The sequence below is a fragment of the Eucalyptus grandis genome, chromosome 11 (assembly GCF_016545825.1).
Source record: "Eucalyptus grandis isolate ANBG69807.140 chromosome 11, ASM1654582v1, whole genome shotgun sequence".
Classification (NCBI taxonomy): Eukaryota; Viridiplantae; Streptophyta; class Magnoliopsida; order Myrtales; family Myrtaceae; genus Eucalyptus; species Eucalyptus grandis.
The window spans coordinates 9,107,190-9,120,747 of record NC_052622.1 but is presented as its reverse complement, the minus strand read 5'-3'; the positions used below and the strand labels follow the sequence as shown (position 1 = coordinate 9,120,747).

Sequence of the window (13,558 nt, the reverse complement as noted above, 5' to 3'; positions counted from 1 at the left end):
GAGTGCTAGTCACTGCTCTCTGTGAGTGCTGGTCACTGCACTCTGTGAATGCCGCTAGTTCGTTTGATGTTCATAATTCATAGAGTTAGGTACTAATTTCGTATGCAGGCGATCTAGTTTAGTCGTTTTATAGGTTAACCATATGGAAGAGCTAAGTACAGGAAAACACCGGAAGCAATCTGTTTTGTGTATAGGAAAATTTGAAGTGCTTCATGCCAAAGGAAGTTAATATCTCCAAATTGTAAAGTGCTCGAGCTTTGGAAGATATGACTGTCCGGTTGTCTTACTACTTGATCACCAGTTTGGTGTAATCTACTCTTTGATCCGTCATTTATCAGCTAGTCTTCCCATGATTATTATCTGAATGAAAATGCAATCTTGATTGCAGCTCCCTGGTCTACTGAGTTTTTGCCCCTTGTCATTTGTGTTGCTCTGTCGATTTATCGGAAACCTTCTTGTTATCAGCTTAACTTGAGTGTTGGACAGGTCAAGTTTCTTCCACGTCATCCCAGAGGGTAAAAGCGGAAGAAAAATTCTGGGGCAAAGAAATAATCATTTCGAGAAAATTAGAAATTGGGGTGGAGAGAAATATAACAATGGTGTTGAATTGATGATAACTAGAAATCTTTCTGAATATAATTTATCGATCTATGATATGTATTTTGTGTCCTAAAATTGTCAGATCTCAATTCACAAATGATAGGGTTGTCTTTTTACTCGAATGATGCAACTTCATAGACGTGACCAATGATAATTTGTCTATCGGGCATGGTCTCACGGGAGAGTGCAAATTTTGAAAGGAATTCGCCATACTTCTTACAAAGCAGTAGTGCCCTTTTTAACAGTTATAGCCGTTGAGGGAGAGCTCCATTAAACAGGCACTAGACATAACAGAACAACACGGTTTCTTCTAATTCTTTATTTGGCCCTATTGAGCCAAAACAAAATCACTTATTTGGTCCTTGTGAGTTGTGACGACAGTCGCGATAATCTAAATAAAACAATAACCAAATATATTAAAGTTACTTCACAGATGAAAATGCAAGAGTCAAGGTGTTATAAAAGCGAGATAATTGAAATGAGAAAGAAATGTCGATACTATCGCACCGACGATCATACCAAATAATTTATCTTTCACAGTTAGCTTTTCAGATTATAGTTCACGAGGAGGAAATATCAGCACTTAGAAAATTAATTGATGATGTATTGAATTGTCTCAATTAATCATAACTAACGATACTTATAGGCTATGCTCGATAACTATCCTCAACAATTGTACAATGCAAATAATTGTAGATGACAATAGGTAATAACTTTATTTCAAAGATAATTAACTGTCTCAAAGTCTTGTACGGTTGAAGAATCTAATGTCGGCAATTTTTCACGAAAAATTGCAAATGGCATGAATTTTATTTTTTAATTGCTTAGGAATAACTTCTCTCGATGATCGTAAATTTTTGGCATGGCAATTGCGTAATCAAAACCCATCCTAGAATTAATAGGGCTTGAATGGTTTGTCGTTTAAGGTTGTCAGTATGTTTACAAAAGCCCAAAAGGAAATCGAAACCCAAACAAAGGGGACATTTGCTAAAATAGTTTACTATTTTGAAGAAAATATGAATAATATCCTGAAAAACTTTAAATTTGTATACGTGTTACAAATATATCCCAAATTAATTGTTTGATCATGAAAAACCCAAAAATGGTATACTTGTAACAAATTTATCCCAATTGACTATATATTTGTGATAAATTTATCCCAAACAAATTCACCACCAAAAATCCTAAATTGGTACATTTGTGATAAGTGTACTTTCTATTAAATTGAATTAATGCCACAAAAAATCACAAAAATTGTACAACTGTCACAAACGAAAAGTAAAATCACAAATTGGTACATTAGTCAACTGTCACGTATCATTCAACTTAATAATTTGACAGTAAAATTTAACGGAAACTAACATAAGATAAATTTATCACGAGTGTATCAGTTTAAGATAAATTTTTCAAAAGTGTACAAGTTTAGAGTTTTTGATAGTCAAAAAATTAGTTTTTTGTAAATTTGTCATAAGTATACAAGTTTGGAACTTTTCAAGATATTAACCCAAGAAAGTAAGACCACCTAGGTAATTTCCATATACTGCGAAAGTCCGAAATTCGAAATTTAGAGATGGGTTGAAATCTCAAATTTCGATACTATGCATGTGTAATTAAGATATCATACTGATTATTCCAGGTTAGATAATTTCTAGCTAAAAATTACGTAAAGAGGAAATAAACGAGTGACGTTATAGAAAATCTGTCATGTGCTTTATTAATGGTACCGAATGACTCGAACGTGTTTGAGGTGCCATTCACAAAAAAAACCCATAATATTTTGGGAAATAGTCAAAAGTCATCTGAACAGGTTTGATGAGATTAACCATTTCAAATTTGATAAGTTTCCCTCCCTACATTTCTTCACTTTTCGTAAATTTAAGAAATTCACGAACGAGTAATTTTTCCCCTAGCGTCATAATTGTCCTTAATTATTCGTAACTTGACAATTTTATATTTGGCAACTTCCCTTCAACGTGAGTAAGTTTACTTACATTTTTTTAGAGAGGCCGGCTAAAATGACATGGATTGAGCTTAAGATCTATCCTTCATTTTCCTATAATTTACCATTCTTGCGAGACTCCATGTAATAAATGAAAACTAGAGATGCTCAATCATCTAATCAAACCTATTCTATAATTCAGGGAAAAAAATCATATCTATCTTATATCTAACAAAAGAAAAAACCAAAGATTCTTCTTTTCAAATAAGGCTTCTCGTGATGAATACAATTTACGCGATGACTAACACGATACGACTCTTCTTTTTTCCTCTTCGAGGGAGATTTTCTTTCTTTTAATAATAAAATTAAAAAAAACTTGTGTAAACCCTTTTTCCTCTCATTCATTGGAAAACAAAAAATTAATTTTCGCCCCTTTTTTTCTTGATTTAAAAAAGATTACTAGGGTGACAAAGCCATTTTGACTCATAAACCAATCTCAGCTTTACTGGGCTAGTTTAAAATCAATTCACAAAGGGACTACTCCAATTTCCAATTCAAAATTCAACAACCAACCTTCACTAGTTTAGTTTCACTCGAGAATCTCTTGTAAGGTGAAACCTTGTTTCATAATATTAGGAACCAATTCTATAGATATAGTTTAGATCTAGAATCTATCTATTATAAAATAAATCAACCCTAAAAGAACACACCAAAATTTCGAAATCTCTAGGAAATTTTACGGAGGAATCCTAAGTTCACATGCGGACAATTTCCCCTCTAATTCCCTCCCTACTTTTTCCACTGGTCGGAGGAGGAGGAGGAGGAGAACTCCACTCTTCCTCTTCCTCGCAATAAATGAAAGCTAGAGATGCTCAATCATCTAATCAAACCTATTCTATAGTTTAAGGAAAAAAAAAAAGAGGATATCTATATTATATCTAACAAAAAAAAAAAAAAAACTAAAGATTCTTCTTTCCAAATAAGGCTTCTTGTAATAAATACAATCTACTAGCACCGTACAACTCTTTTAGAACGAGATTTTCTTTCCTTTAATAAAAAAACTTGTGTAAATCGAGTTTCCTATTATTCATTAGAAAATGAAAAAGGAAAACACAAAATTACTTTTCACCCCTTTTTTCCTTGATTGGATTTTTTCTTATTTCCTATTTATTCGGACTTCTATAGGTTTGAATAAAATTTTGATTGATGACTTCATATAATTGCTAATGGACTTCTATACATTTGAATAAAATTTTGAATGATGATTTCATAAAATTGCTACATTTACCCAAAAAGAAAGAATAATAGGATGACAAAGCCATTATAATTTGAAGGGTTAATACCCTGAAAAGCCTCAAATTTGTACATTTATGACAAATTTATTCGAAACTATTTTTTTGAACCACAAAAATCCCAAAACTTGTATACTTTTGACAAATTTACCCAAAACCGGTATATTTGTGACAAATTTACCCAAAACCGGTATATTTGTGACAAATTTACCATTTGATAGTTTTTATTAAATTTTATTGTCAAATTATTAAATTAAATGACGCGTAATGATTGATTGATATATAAATTTGGGATTTTACACTCCGTTTGTCATAGTTTACAATTTTTGTGATTTTTTTGTGGTATTAATCTAATTTACCGAAGAGTATATTTGTTATGAATTTATCAGTTTAGAGTTTTTTTGGTCGAATAAATTAGTTTGGAGTAAATTTATTATAAATGTACTAATTTAGGGTTTTTTTTATGGTTAATCGGTGTAAATTTGTTACGGATGTACCAGTTTGAGATTTTTCAGGATATTAACCATAATTTGAAATCCAATTAGATCGACTTTACAAAATCAATTCAAAACCAATTCACGAGAGAGTCGTTTCAGTTCTCAATTTAAAATCAATAACGGATCGGTTCAATTTCACTTAAGAATATCTCATAAGGTGAAATCTTTTTCAAAATATTATGAACCAATTCTATGGATGTGGTTTAAATCTAGAACCTATTTATTATAAAATAGATTGACCCAAAAGTTCACTCCAAAATTTCAAAATCTCTAGAAATTTAATTTTTCTTTTCACTTGGGAATCCTAAGTTCACACTCAGACAATCTCCCATCTTTTTCCCTCCATACTTTTTTCACTCGTCAAAACCAAGAGGAGGAGCAGGAGAACTCCACTCTTCCTCTTCCGGCAATAAATGAAAGCTAGATGCTCAATCATCTAATCAAACCTATTCTATAGTTTAGGGGAAAAAAAAAAGAGAGGATATCTATCTTATATCTAACAAACAAAGCCTAGAAGAAGGGAAAAAAAAAAAAGAGAGGATATATATCTTATATCTAACAAAAAAAGCCTAAAGATTCTTCTTTTCAAATAAGGCTTCTTGTAATAAATACAATATGCTAGCATCATATGACTCGTTTAGAGAGAGATTTTCTTTCCTTTAATAAAAAACTTATGTAAATCAAGTTTCCTATTATTCATTAGAAAACGAAAAAGGAAAACGCAAAATTACTTTTCACCCCTTTTTCCTTGATTGGATTTTTTCTTATTTCCTATTTATTCGGACTTCTATAGGTTTGAATAAAATTTTGATTAATGACTTCATATAATTGCTACGGACTTATATAGATTTGAATTAAAATTTGGATGATGATCTCATAAAATTGCTAGATTTACCCAAAAAAAAAAGAATAATAGTATGAAAAAGCCATTATAATTTGAAATCCAATCACATCGACTTTACAAAATCAATTCAAAACCAATTCATAAAGAAGCGTTTTGGTTCTTAATTCAAAATCAATAATGGATCAATTCGGTTTCACTTTAGGGTCAATCCCTCATAAGGTGAAATCCTATTTCAAAATATTAGGAACAAATTCCATAGATATGGTTTAAATCTAGAACATATCTAATATAAAATAGATTGACCCTAAAGATCACTCCAAAGTTTCAAAATCTGTTTCAAAATCTCTAAAAAAATTTATCCTTTTTTAACTGGGGAATCCCGAGTTCACACGCGGACATTCTCCCCTCTTTTTCCCTCCATACTCTTTTCACTCTCGCCAGAACCAGCAGGAGGCGGAGGAGAAGAAGCTCGTTGCTCTACGCTCTCTGCTCTTCTTCTTCCTCCTCCTCCTCTCCGTTCAAAGCCCTCTCCCTTCTCTCCGATCTCCGTGTAAGAACTCTCTCGCCTTGTCCCGATTTTCGTTCCCGTCGCGATCGTATGTTAATCCTCTCTTTCTTCTCCTCCCTCTCGAGTGTGTACCGTCTCCGTGCATGGGTCGCGGCCTGCGATGTCCGTCGCGCGTCTGAGTTTTTCGCGGCCCGGTGAGGCCGCTCCGGCGAGAATTTGTTCCCGCGAGCCTCGAGGAGTCGCGCGTCGCGGCGAAATTTCCGGGGAGCGTCGCTGCATTGGCGTCGGGGAACAATGTCTCCGCGGAGACGCTCGCGACGCTGTTTTCTGCGAATGTGCTGCTGCCTTTTTTTCGTCTGTAGATGGGGTTCGTCCCGCGTGATTAGCACGCGGGGCCGATTTTCTTCGGGTCTCGTGATGCGTGCGCGTGTTTTGTGCGCGGAAATCGTTGGTTCCTCGGTTTTCGCTTGGGTTTCTCGACTAGTCTTCATCGACGACGAAGCTGTTTTGTTAAATTTTTTCTTGGTTTTTGTTGGTCATGCTTGTGGATGATCAACGTGAATGCTGGTCTGTGGGCTCTTTTTTCTTTTAAGCTTCGTTACACATGCTTCGTTCTTCTTCTTCTTCTTCTTCTTATTTTTCCCCCTTCCCGGTTTTATGTTCCGCTGTTTTCCTGGTCTCCTCCTTGCGTTACGGCGTTCCGATAGACGGGTCCGATGCAACGGGCTTTTCGTTGCCTTATGCTTAGGCAGTGGTTTGTTGCTCTGCACCAATTTTATTTACAATAGAAGATGAACATCATCGGGTCCTTGTTTGACTTTTTTCCGTTTTGGAATCTTGCGAGAACCTTTGGTTGATGCTGGGTTCTTGGTAGAGTTTGATCTCGTGCTAGCTAAGCAGCTACTGAAAAAATAAAAAGAAGGGAAATCTTTCAAGGAGGAAAGTCAATCTAGGACCACTTATTGGTATTGTGGAGGATGGAGAAACCTTTCAAGAAGAGAGCTAAATTCGCTTATTGATATCATCGTGGTTATGCTATTTAAGATATAGAGTATCTCGACTTTTTTTTTTTTTTCACCTTAGCTTGTTCAATTTATTTTTAGGATGCTTGATGACTGGGCAGTGAACTATTCTACCTCTTCACACAATTTTTGACGGAAAAACTTGCACGAGAGAGTTGTGGGTGTCTTCTAAAAGAAGATGGACAAAGTTACTGGCAACATGGAGGGAAATTCAAATCTGCCACATCCTGTTCCAACCTCAAATCATCCTCCCGACACGAAGCCTGAATGCATGGATATTCCTAAATACTCCGTAATCAGCAGGCGTGGGATAGGGAGTGCTGGAAGGCAAATAAGTCTGCTCACCAACCACTTTAAAGTTTCTGTCAATGTTCCAGATGCAGTTTTTTACCAGTACAGTGTATGTTTAGCTTGTTATATGTGCAAGTATTTTCTCCAAGTGGTTACTTAAGTGAGTACATCTGGTTGGCTTTCTTAATACGTGTACTGAAGACATCAAAATGTCTCTTTCGCAGGTTTCTATCACTTCAGAAGATACGAGGGCTGTTGAGGGAAAGGGAATTGGGAGAAAGCTTATTGACAAGCTATACCAAACCTACTCTTCTGAACTTGCTGGTAAGAAATTTGCTTATGATGGAGAAAAAACTTTGTATACAGTGGGTCCCCTGCCACAGAACAAGCTCCAATTCACTGTGGTTCTTGAGGATTCTTTTGCAAAGAGGTATGTACATTATAAAATTCCTTGTGAGTTCCTTTTCTAAAGTTGAAATCATAAGCTACTAAATTTATGTGTGGCGTTGCATTTTTCCTTCATGTGTCAGGGAAAGTGAGAGCGTTGGTGGTGGTGAGAGTCCGAATGGTTCTACTAAACGGTCAAAACGCTCTTTCCAGTCTAAGACGTTTCAGGTAGAGATAAGCTATGCTGCAAAAGTACCCTTGAAGTCGATCTTTCTTGGTTTAAAAGGAATGGATAAGGATAATAATGCTCAGGATGCTCTAAGAGTTCTTGATATAGCATTGAGACAGACAGTGGCGAAAAGGTAATATTCTTGTCAATATTTTACTTATTTTTATCATATGATGGTTACTATTATTTGTTGTTAAGGGTCTGTTGGATATTCAGGGGATGTCTTCTGGTGAGACAGTCATTCTTCCATGATGATTCAAGGAATTTTACTGATGTCGGAGGAGGTGTAACTGGTGTTAAAGGTTTTCATGCCAGCTTTCGTCCAACTCAGGGTGGCTTGTCCCTGAATATGGGTAGGATACTTTTCATGCCACTTGCTAAAATTTATTTTGACATGACATGTGCAGTAATGCTTATCTTTTCTGTCAATGAAGATGTGTCTACGACAATGATCCTTAAACCAGGACCTGTGATCCATTTCCTTTTGGCCAACCAGGATGTGAAGGAGGCTCGTTATATCGACTGGGCTAAGGTAAAGAAACTGTTGCATTTTATGTTTTAGATTATAAAGTTCTCCAAATCTTTGTAATATCATCCTTCTTGCAGGCCAAGAAGAATGCTGAAGAATCTGAGGGTTAAGACTAGACACAGCAATATGGAGTACAAAGTAGTTGGTCTTAGTGAGAAGCCATGCAATCAGCAATTGTATGTTATGTTTATGGAACTTCTTAGCCATTATTTTTTTCTTGGAAAACTGGAGAAGCTTTAACATTTTCCTGTTGTCCCCAAGTTTTTCTATGAAACTGAGAAATAGGAAAGGCGCAGATGATGAGGAGCAGACTGTGGATATTACTGTATATGATTATTTTACTAAGCACCGTAAAATAGAGCTTACATGCTCTGGATACTTGCCATGCCTTAATGTTGGCAAACCAAAACGACCAAATTACCTACCTCTGGAGGTGGGCAACTTTTTTCCCATAGTTTAACTTAAGGTTATTAACCTAATCATTGAGGTCTAACTCTCTAAATATTGTCCCGTTTACTTTTACCTTACAGCTTTGTTCACTTGTTTCACTTCAACGCTATACAAAAGCGCTGTCATCAATGCAGAGGGCATCTTTAGTTGAAAAGTCAAGGCAAAAGCCTCTGGAGAGGATGAGAACTCTAGTTGATGTACACACTGCATACCTCTTGGCCTCACCGGTCTCTGTTCTTTTTGTTCTTCTTCGATTTTAAAGATGCAATCTCCTCTCTTGAAATTATAGGCTTTGAGGAACTACCGTTATGATGAGGATCCCGTGCTCGCTGAGTGTGGTATTTCCTTAGAAAAGCAATTGATCCAAATCAAAGGCCGTGTTCTTGAATCCCCAAAGGTACATTCTAATGCATTACATGCCTTAGAGCTTATAGAGCTAAAGGCACGTTAAAAGAGTTCTCGCTTTGTGTTAGTTAATGTGTATTTTGTAACTGACAGCTGAAAGTGGGGAATGGTAATGATTGCATCCCTCGTAATGGACGGTGGAACTACAATCAAAGGGTATTGTCTTGGACTTCTGAGAATGATGAAAATGAATTATGATTTGCTTTTCCCTTTTGAAAATCTGCTATATTGTACTTTTAATCTTGTTATTTTCCGTTTCCATCTTATTTAATCATTTGTTCATTTCTTTCCCCAATTTCCCTTGAACCTGTTCTGTAGACCCTTTTGCAACCTTCCAAGATCGAACGTTGGGTTATTGTCAACTTTTCTGCTCGATGTGATACTAGTCGCCTTTCACGTGAGTTCATTGACTGCGGTCGGAATAAGGGTGTGGTACGTTAAACGAAAGTAAATAGTCATGCACAGTTCATTCTCTTCGTTTTTTGACCTCTCTATCTTTCTCTCTGTCACAGCAAATTGAACGTCCAGTGGCTCTTATCGAGGAAGGTTCTCAAGTGCGAAGGGAGAGTCCTGTTAGAAGAGTAGAAAGGATGTTTGAACAGATTAGAGAGAAGTTATCACGTCCACCTGATCTCATTCTGTGTGTTTTGGCAGAGCGGAAGAACTCTGATATCTATGGTAGGAGTATTGCTGTGTTTTGAATGGGTTACTTGTCTTTTGGTGAATAACCAACTTTATGTCCATTTTGCTTCAAAGGGCCTTGGAAGAAGATCTGTCTCAGTGACTTTGGTGTTGTCACGCAATGCATTTGCCCATTTAAGATAAATGATCAATACCTGACAAATGTGCTTCTTAAAGTCAATGCAAAGGTAAATGTGCGAGGCGGCAATTAAATTTTTTGGCTCTTTCCTGTGCTGACATTTACTTTTGGCAGTGCGGGGGAATAAATTCTTTGTTGGCTATAGAGCGCTCTTTAAGTGTCCCCATAATAAAGGATACTCCTACAATGATTCTGGGCATGGATGTCTCTCATGGTTCTCCTGGTCGATCAGATATGCCATCTGTTGCTGCGGTAAATGGTCTGAGTAGAAATATTAAACATTATAATGATCATTGTGGGTGTTGTTCCTGTGACAATTTTGTTGCATCTTGAGTAGGTTGTTGGCTCTCAATGTTGGCCATTGATTTCAAGATATAGAGCATCTGTAAGAACACAGTCACCAAAGGTGGAGATGATTGATGCTTTATTCAAGCCTTTGGCTGACGGGGTTGATGATGGTATCGTGCGGTATGTATATCTTGATCTCGTGCCTTTCAAGTTTTATTCTTAATCAGTGCTAGCTATCATAGGAGTGTTTGAGTGCGTGCTAATGTCCCATTGAATTTCTCTGAAAATTATACTTTATTTCATAACGATAAAACTTCTCATTTGATTGTGCACATGCGACCATGTTTCCATATCCTTGGGTAGTTTTGTCATTGGTTTGCACACTAGCTATACATCTGCTACGTAAAAATAGTGGGTTTATTATGCATACGCACCGATTTCAAAACACATGTTTTCAGTGTTAAAGGGTTTCAGCCGTTTCTCTATGGTCTTTGTTTTATTATTTTCATCTCCATGTATTGACTTTGGCCGCTGGTAGACATTGTCTGTGACACAATTCTTCTTAGCATATTTTATACAATGGGAGACTTTCCTTTGTCCTTTTGCAGAGAACTGCTCATAGATTTCTATCAGTCAAGCAAAGGACGCAAGCCAACTCAGATAATTGTTTTCCGGTATTGTTGTGTTTGATTTTTTTGAATGCCATAAGTATTTTCTAATTGTCTATCTCAACCATATGGATCAATTCCTGGCAGCTCAGCTCATCACCTAATAAGTTCCCAAATGTGATATTTTTAACTTAATACAAGTCGAAATGTTATTATGTAATGCTGCTGCCTGCTTTTAAATATCTAAGTTTGTCTGATTGTTCTATGATCTCCTTGCGAAATTGAGGATAGCTCTGTTTTTCTTTTTTTTCTTTTTCATTTTTCATTTTGCCCTCTCTTTCTTTCTGATAATGTGATAACTGCTGTATATTAAACCTAATTACAACAATAGATACCTCACCAAAAGTGTCATTCATCAAAAGGTTACTTTGCCAATTTGCCTGCATAGGGCTTTGGTCACTCTATACTGCACTCTGTATATGAAGCCATGAACTGCTGTTTGGGATCTTATACCTTGAGTGGCTCTCCTTAGTAAAACTTGGCAATATGATTATTGTTTGATCAGCCTTGCATTCAAGGTTGTTATCTAATGTCCATTACTCACAATATTCTTCATTTTGCTACATTCATCATCTTTCTGGTGCAAGTGATATACTCCATTTTTTATGGACTATTAGCTATTTAAAATAAGAATAAGTTCCATTTTTCTTTCCATTGCTTAGTAGAAATATGTAGTACTAGCTTTGATTTCCAATCATATTAGACTATCTTAATTCAATTTATTTGGTACTCTAGCATTGAACATTAAATGATAATCCGTCATTGCTTAGCTGTCCGAGAAGAGCATCTGATCAAACCCATGTTGACATTCAGGTGTTGTTAATTAGTTACTGTCCTCTTGCAATGCAGAACTGACTTTTTTACATGGGGTCATTACCTGCTTTTCTTTGCCTTGATCTGTTCTCTTTTCTTAGGGATGGAGTGAGCGAGTCGCAGTTCAATCAAGTTCTAAACATTGAACTGGAGCAAATTGTCAAGGTATGGCTCTAGTTATCATCTTTTGTTTACCTTTCTATTAACTGAAGAAATATTGTGTGGATGGTGAGCTAGTCTCAGTCTTTGGCCCATTAGGTATTTAGCAAATGAAAAATCATTAATGACTTCATGTTGAGCATCTTTAAATTCCTATTAAGATTGCATTCAGGCAGATGTAGTTGAAGCTTTAATCTAATTAAATTTCGATTAGATAATGCCCCTGGGAAATAACATTTTTCAAGTTGACATGGGATTGATGTTTCTCATATGAACACAGCTTGAAATGTCAAAGCTTGCTATTTGCATCTCTTACTGCTTGTGAGCATAAGTCCTTATGTGTGGTACAGGCCTATCAGAATATGGGGGAGACCAATATTCCACGATTCACTGTTATCGTGGCGCAGAAGAATCACCACACAAAGCTTTTTCAAGCCAATTCTCCAGAAAATGTTCCACCTGGTATGTTCCTTGTAATTGATATTTCTCTTTAGCATAGTATTTGCCTTCTCATTCCTGACCTTCCCTCCCCCCCAACCCCCTCCTTCTTCTCTCCAGGGACAGTGGTGGACTCAATGATCGTACATCCAAGAAACTACGACTTCTACATGTGTGCTCAAGCCGGGATGATAGTGAGTGCTTTGTGTTTTTTAGGAGATAATCTGAAGTTATGTATCTCAATTAGCCTGTTAAAAAACTGGTTTATTTGAAATACATGTCTGCATATGATAAAATCTTTTGAGAACTTGGTTCCGCCATTAGCTTACGAAGGCTGAGGCTGCTATAATCCAAATAACAGTAGGTCCTTTTGAGCATGGTTCACTCATCAGCAACCTCAACCCCAACATTCTTTCTCTATTTTGGTTTAACATCATATTATTTGGTTTTCATGAACAATAGGGAACTTCTAGACCGGCACACTATCATGTTCTGCTTGACGAGATTGGTTTCTCTGCTGATGAATTGCAAAATCTTATTCACTCGCTATCTTATGTGTAAGTATTTTGCTGATTCTCTTATTTGGCAGTCAGTTCGATTGTCTCTGTTGACATTTTGCTGTTCCTTGTATTAAATCAGGTATCAGAGGAGCACCACTGCTATCTCCATTGGTAATGTTCTTTACATAGATGCTCTTGCATTTCCCAGCCTTCTATGTAGCAGTTCTTGTGGCCCTGTTGATGCCTGTCTTGATAGTTAAATGAATGCCTTTTCCCTCTGCAGTTGCTCCGATATATTATGCACACCTTGCTGCAAAGCAGATGTCCCAGTTTATTAAGTTCGAGGATTTATCAGAAACCTCGTCTGGACAAGAAAGCATCGCATCTGCTCCTCCCGTACCTGAGCTCCCCAGGTTGCACGAGAATGTCAGAAGTTCTATGTTCTTCTGTTAGTGTGCTGGTCACTGCTTTTTGTGAATGCCGCTAGTTCCATTGATGTCCATAATTTGTAGAGTTAGGTACTAAGTTTATATGCAGGCGAGTCAGGCGACCTCTAGTTTGGCTGCATTTTAGGTTAATCATACGGAAGTGCTAAGTATAGGAAACACCTGAAGCGATCAGTTTTGTGAATAGGAAAATTCTTTTAGTGCTTCATGTCAAAGGAAGTTAATGTCTCTGCGTTGTATAGCTCTCGAGCTTCTGAAGATATGACCATCGGGTCTTCTTACTAGATCACCAGTTTGGTGTAATCTGCTCTTTGATCTTTCATTTATCGGCTAATCTTTCACATGGATTTAAATCTCGATTGCAGTACCATGGCCTGCGAGTTTTTCCCCCCTTTTCATTTGTGTTGCTCCAATTGACTCCCCGAAGACTATG

At 36.6% G+C, this 13,558-nt stretch overlaps 1 protein-coding gene across 1 annotated transcript; it reads left to right on the top strand.

Annotated features, from left to right (window-relative positions):
- The first annotated feature begins 5,585 nt into the window (after nucleotides 1-5,585).
- LOC104424711 (protein argonaute 16) lies at nucleotides 5,586-13,478 on the top strand. Its single transcript, XM_039304072.1, has 23 exons — nucleotides 5,586-5,722; nucleotides 6,784-7,102; nucleotides 7,218-7,423; nucleotides 7,524-7,742; nucleotides 7,826-7,962; nucleotides 8,044-8,152; nucleotides 8,216-8,314; nucleotides 8,400-8,571; nucleotides 8,669-8,785; nucleotides 8,878-8,985; nucleotides 9,087-9,149; nucleotides 9,312-9,425; nucleotides 9,506-9,671; nucleotides 9,750-9,862; nucleotides 9,928-10,065; nucleotides 10,151-10,281; nucleotides 10,710-10,775; nucleotides 11,684-11,747; nucleotides 12,092-12,203; nucleotides 12,300-12,373; nucleotides 12,642-12,736; nucleotides 12,819-12,850; nucleotides 12,963-13,478. Exons 2-23 carry the CDS (start codon nucleotides 6,881-6,883, stop codon nucleotides 13,130-13,132), a joined length of 2,727 nt encoding a protein of 908 aa, XP_039160006.1. The 5' UTR covers nucleotides 5,586-5,722; nucleotides 6,784-6,880; the 3' UTR covers nucleotides 13,133-13,478.
- Nucleotides 13,479-13,558: the final 80 nt, after the last annotated feature.

Excerpts from the sequence above, each read along its gene's own strand:
- LOC104424711 (XM_039304072.1), top strand. The coding sequence starts at position 6,881 with ATGGACAAAGTTACTGGCAACATGGAGGGAAATTCAAATCTGCCACAT. Across the intron at positions 8,572-8,668 it reads CAAATTACCTACCTCTGGAG|CTTTGTTCACTTGTTTCACT; the intron begins GTGGGCAACTTT and ends TTTACCTTACAG. Across the intron at positions 10,776-11,683 it reads ACTCAGATAATTGTTTTCCG|GGATGGAGTGAGCGAGTCGC; the intron begins GTATTGTTGTGT and ends CTCTTTTCTTAG.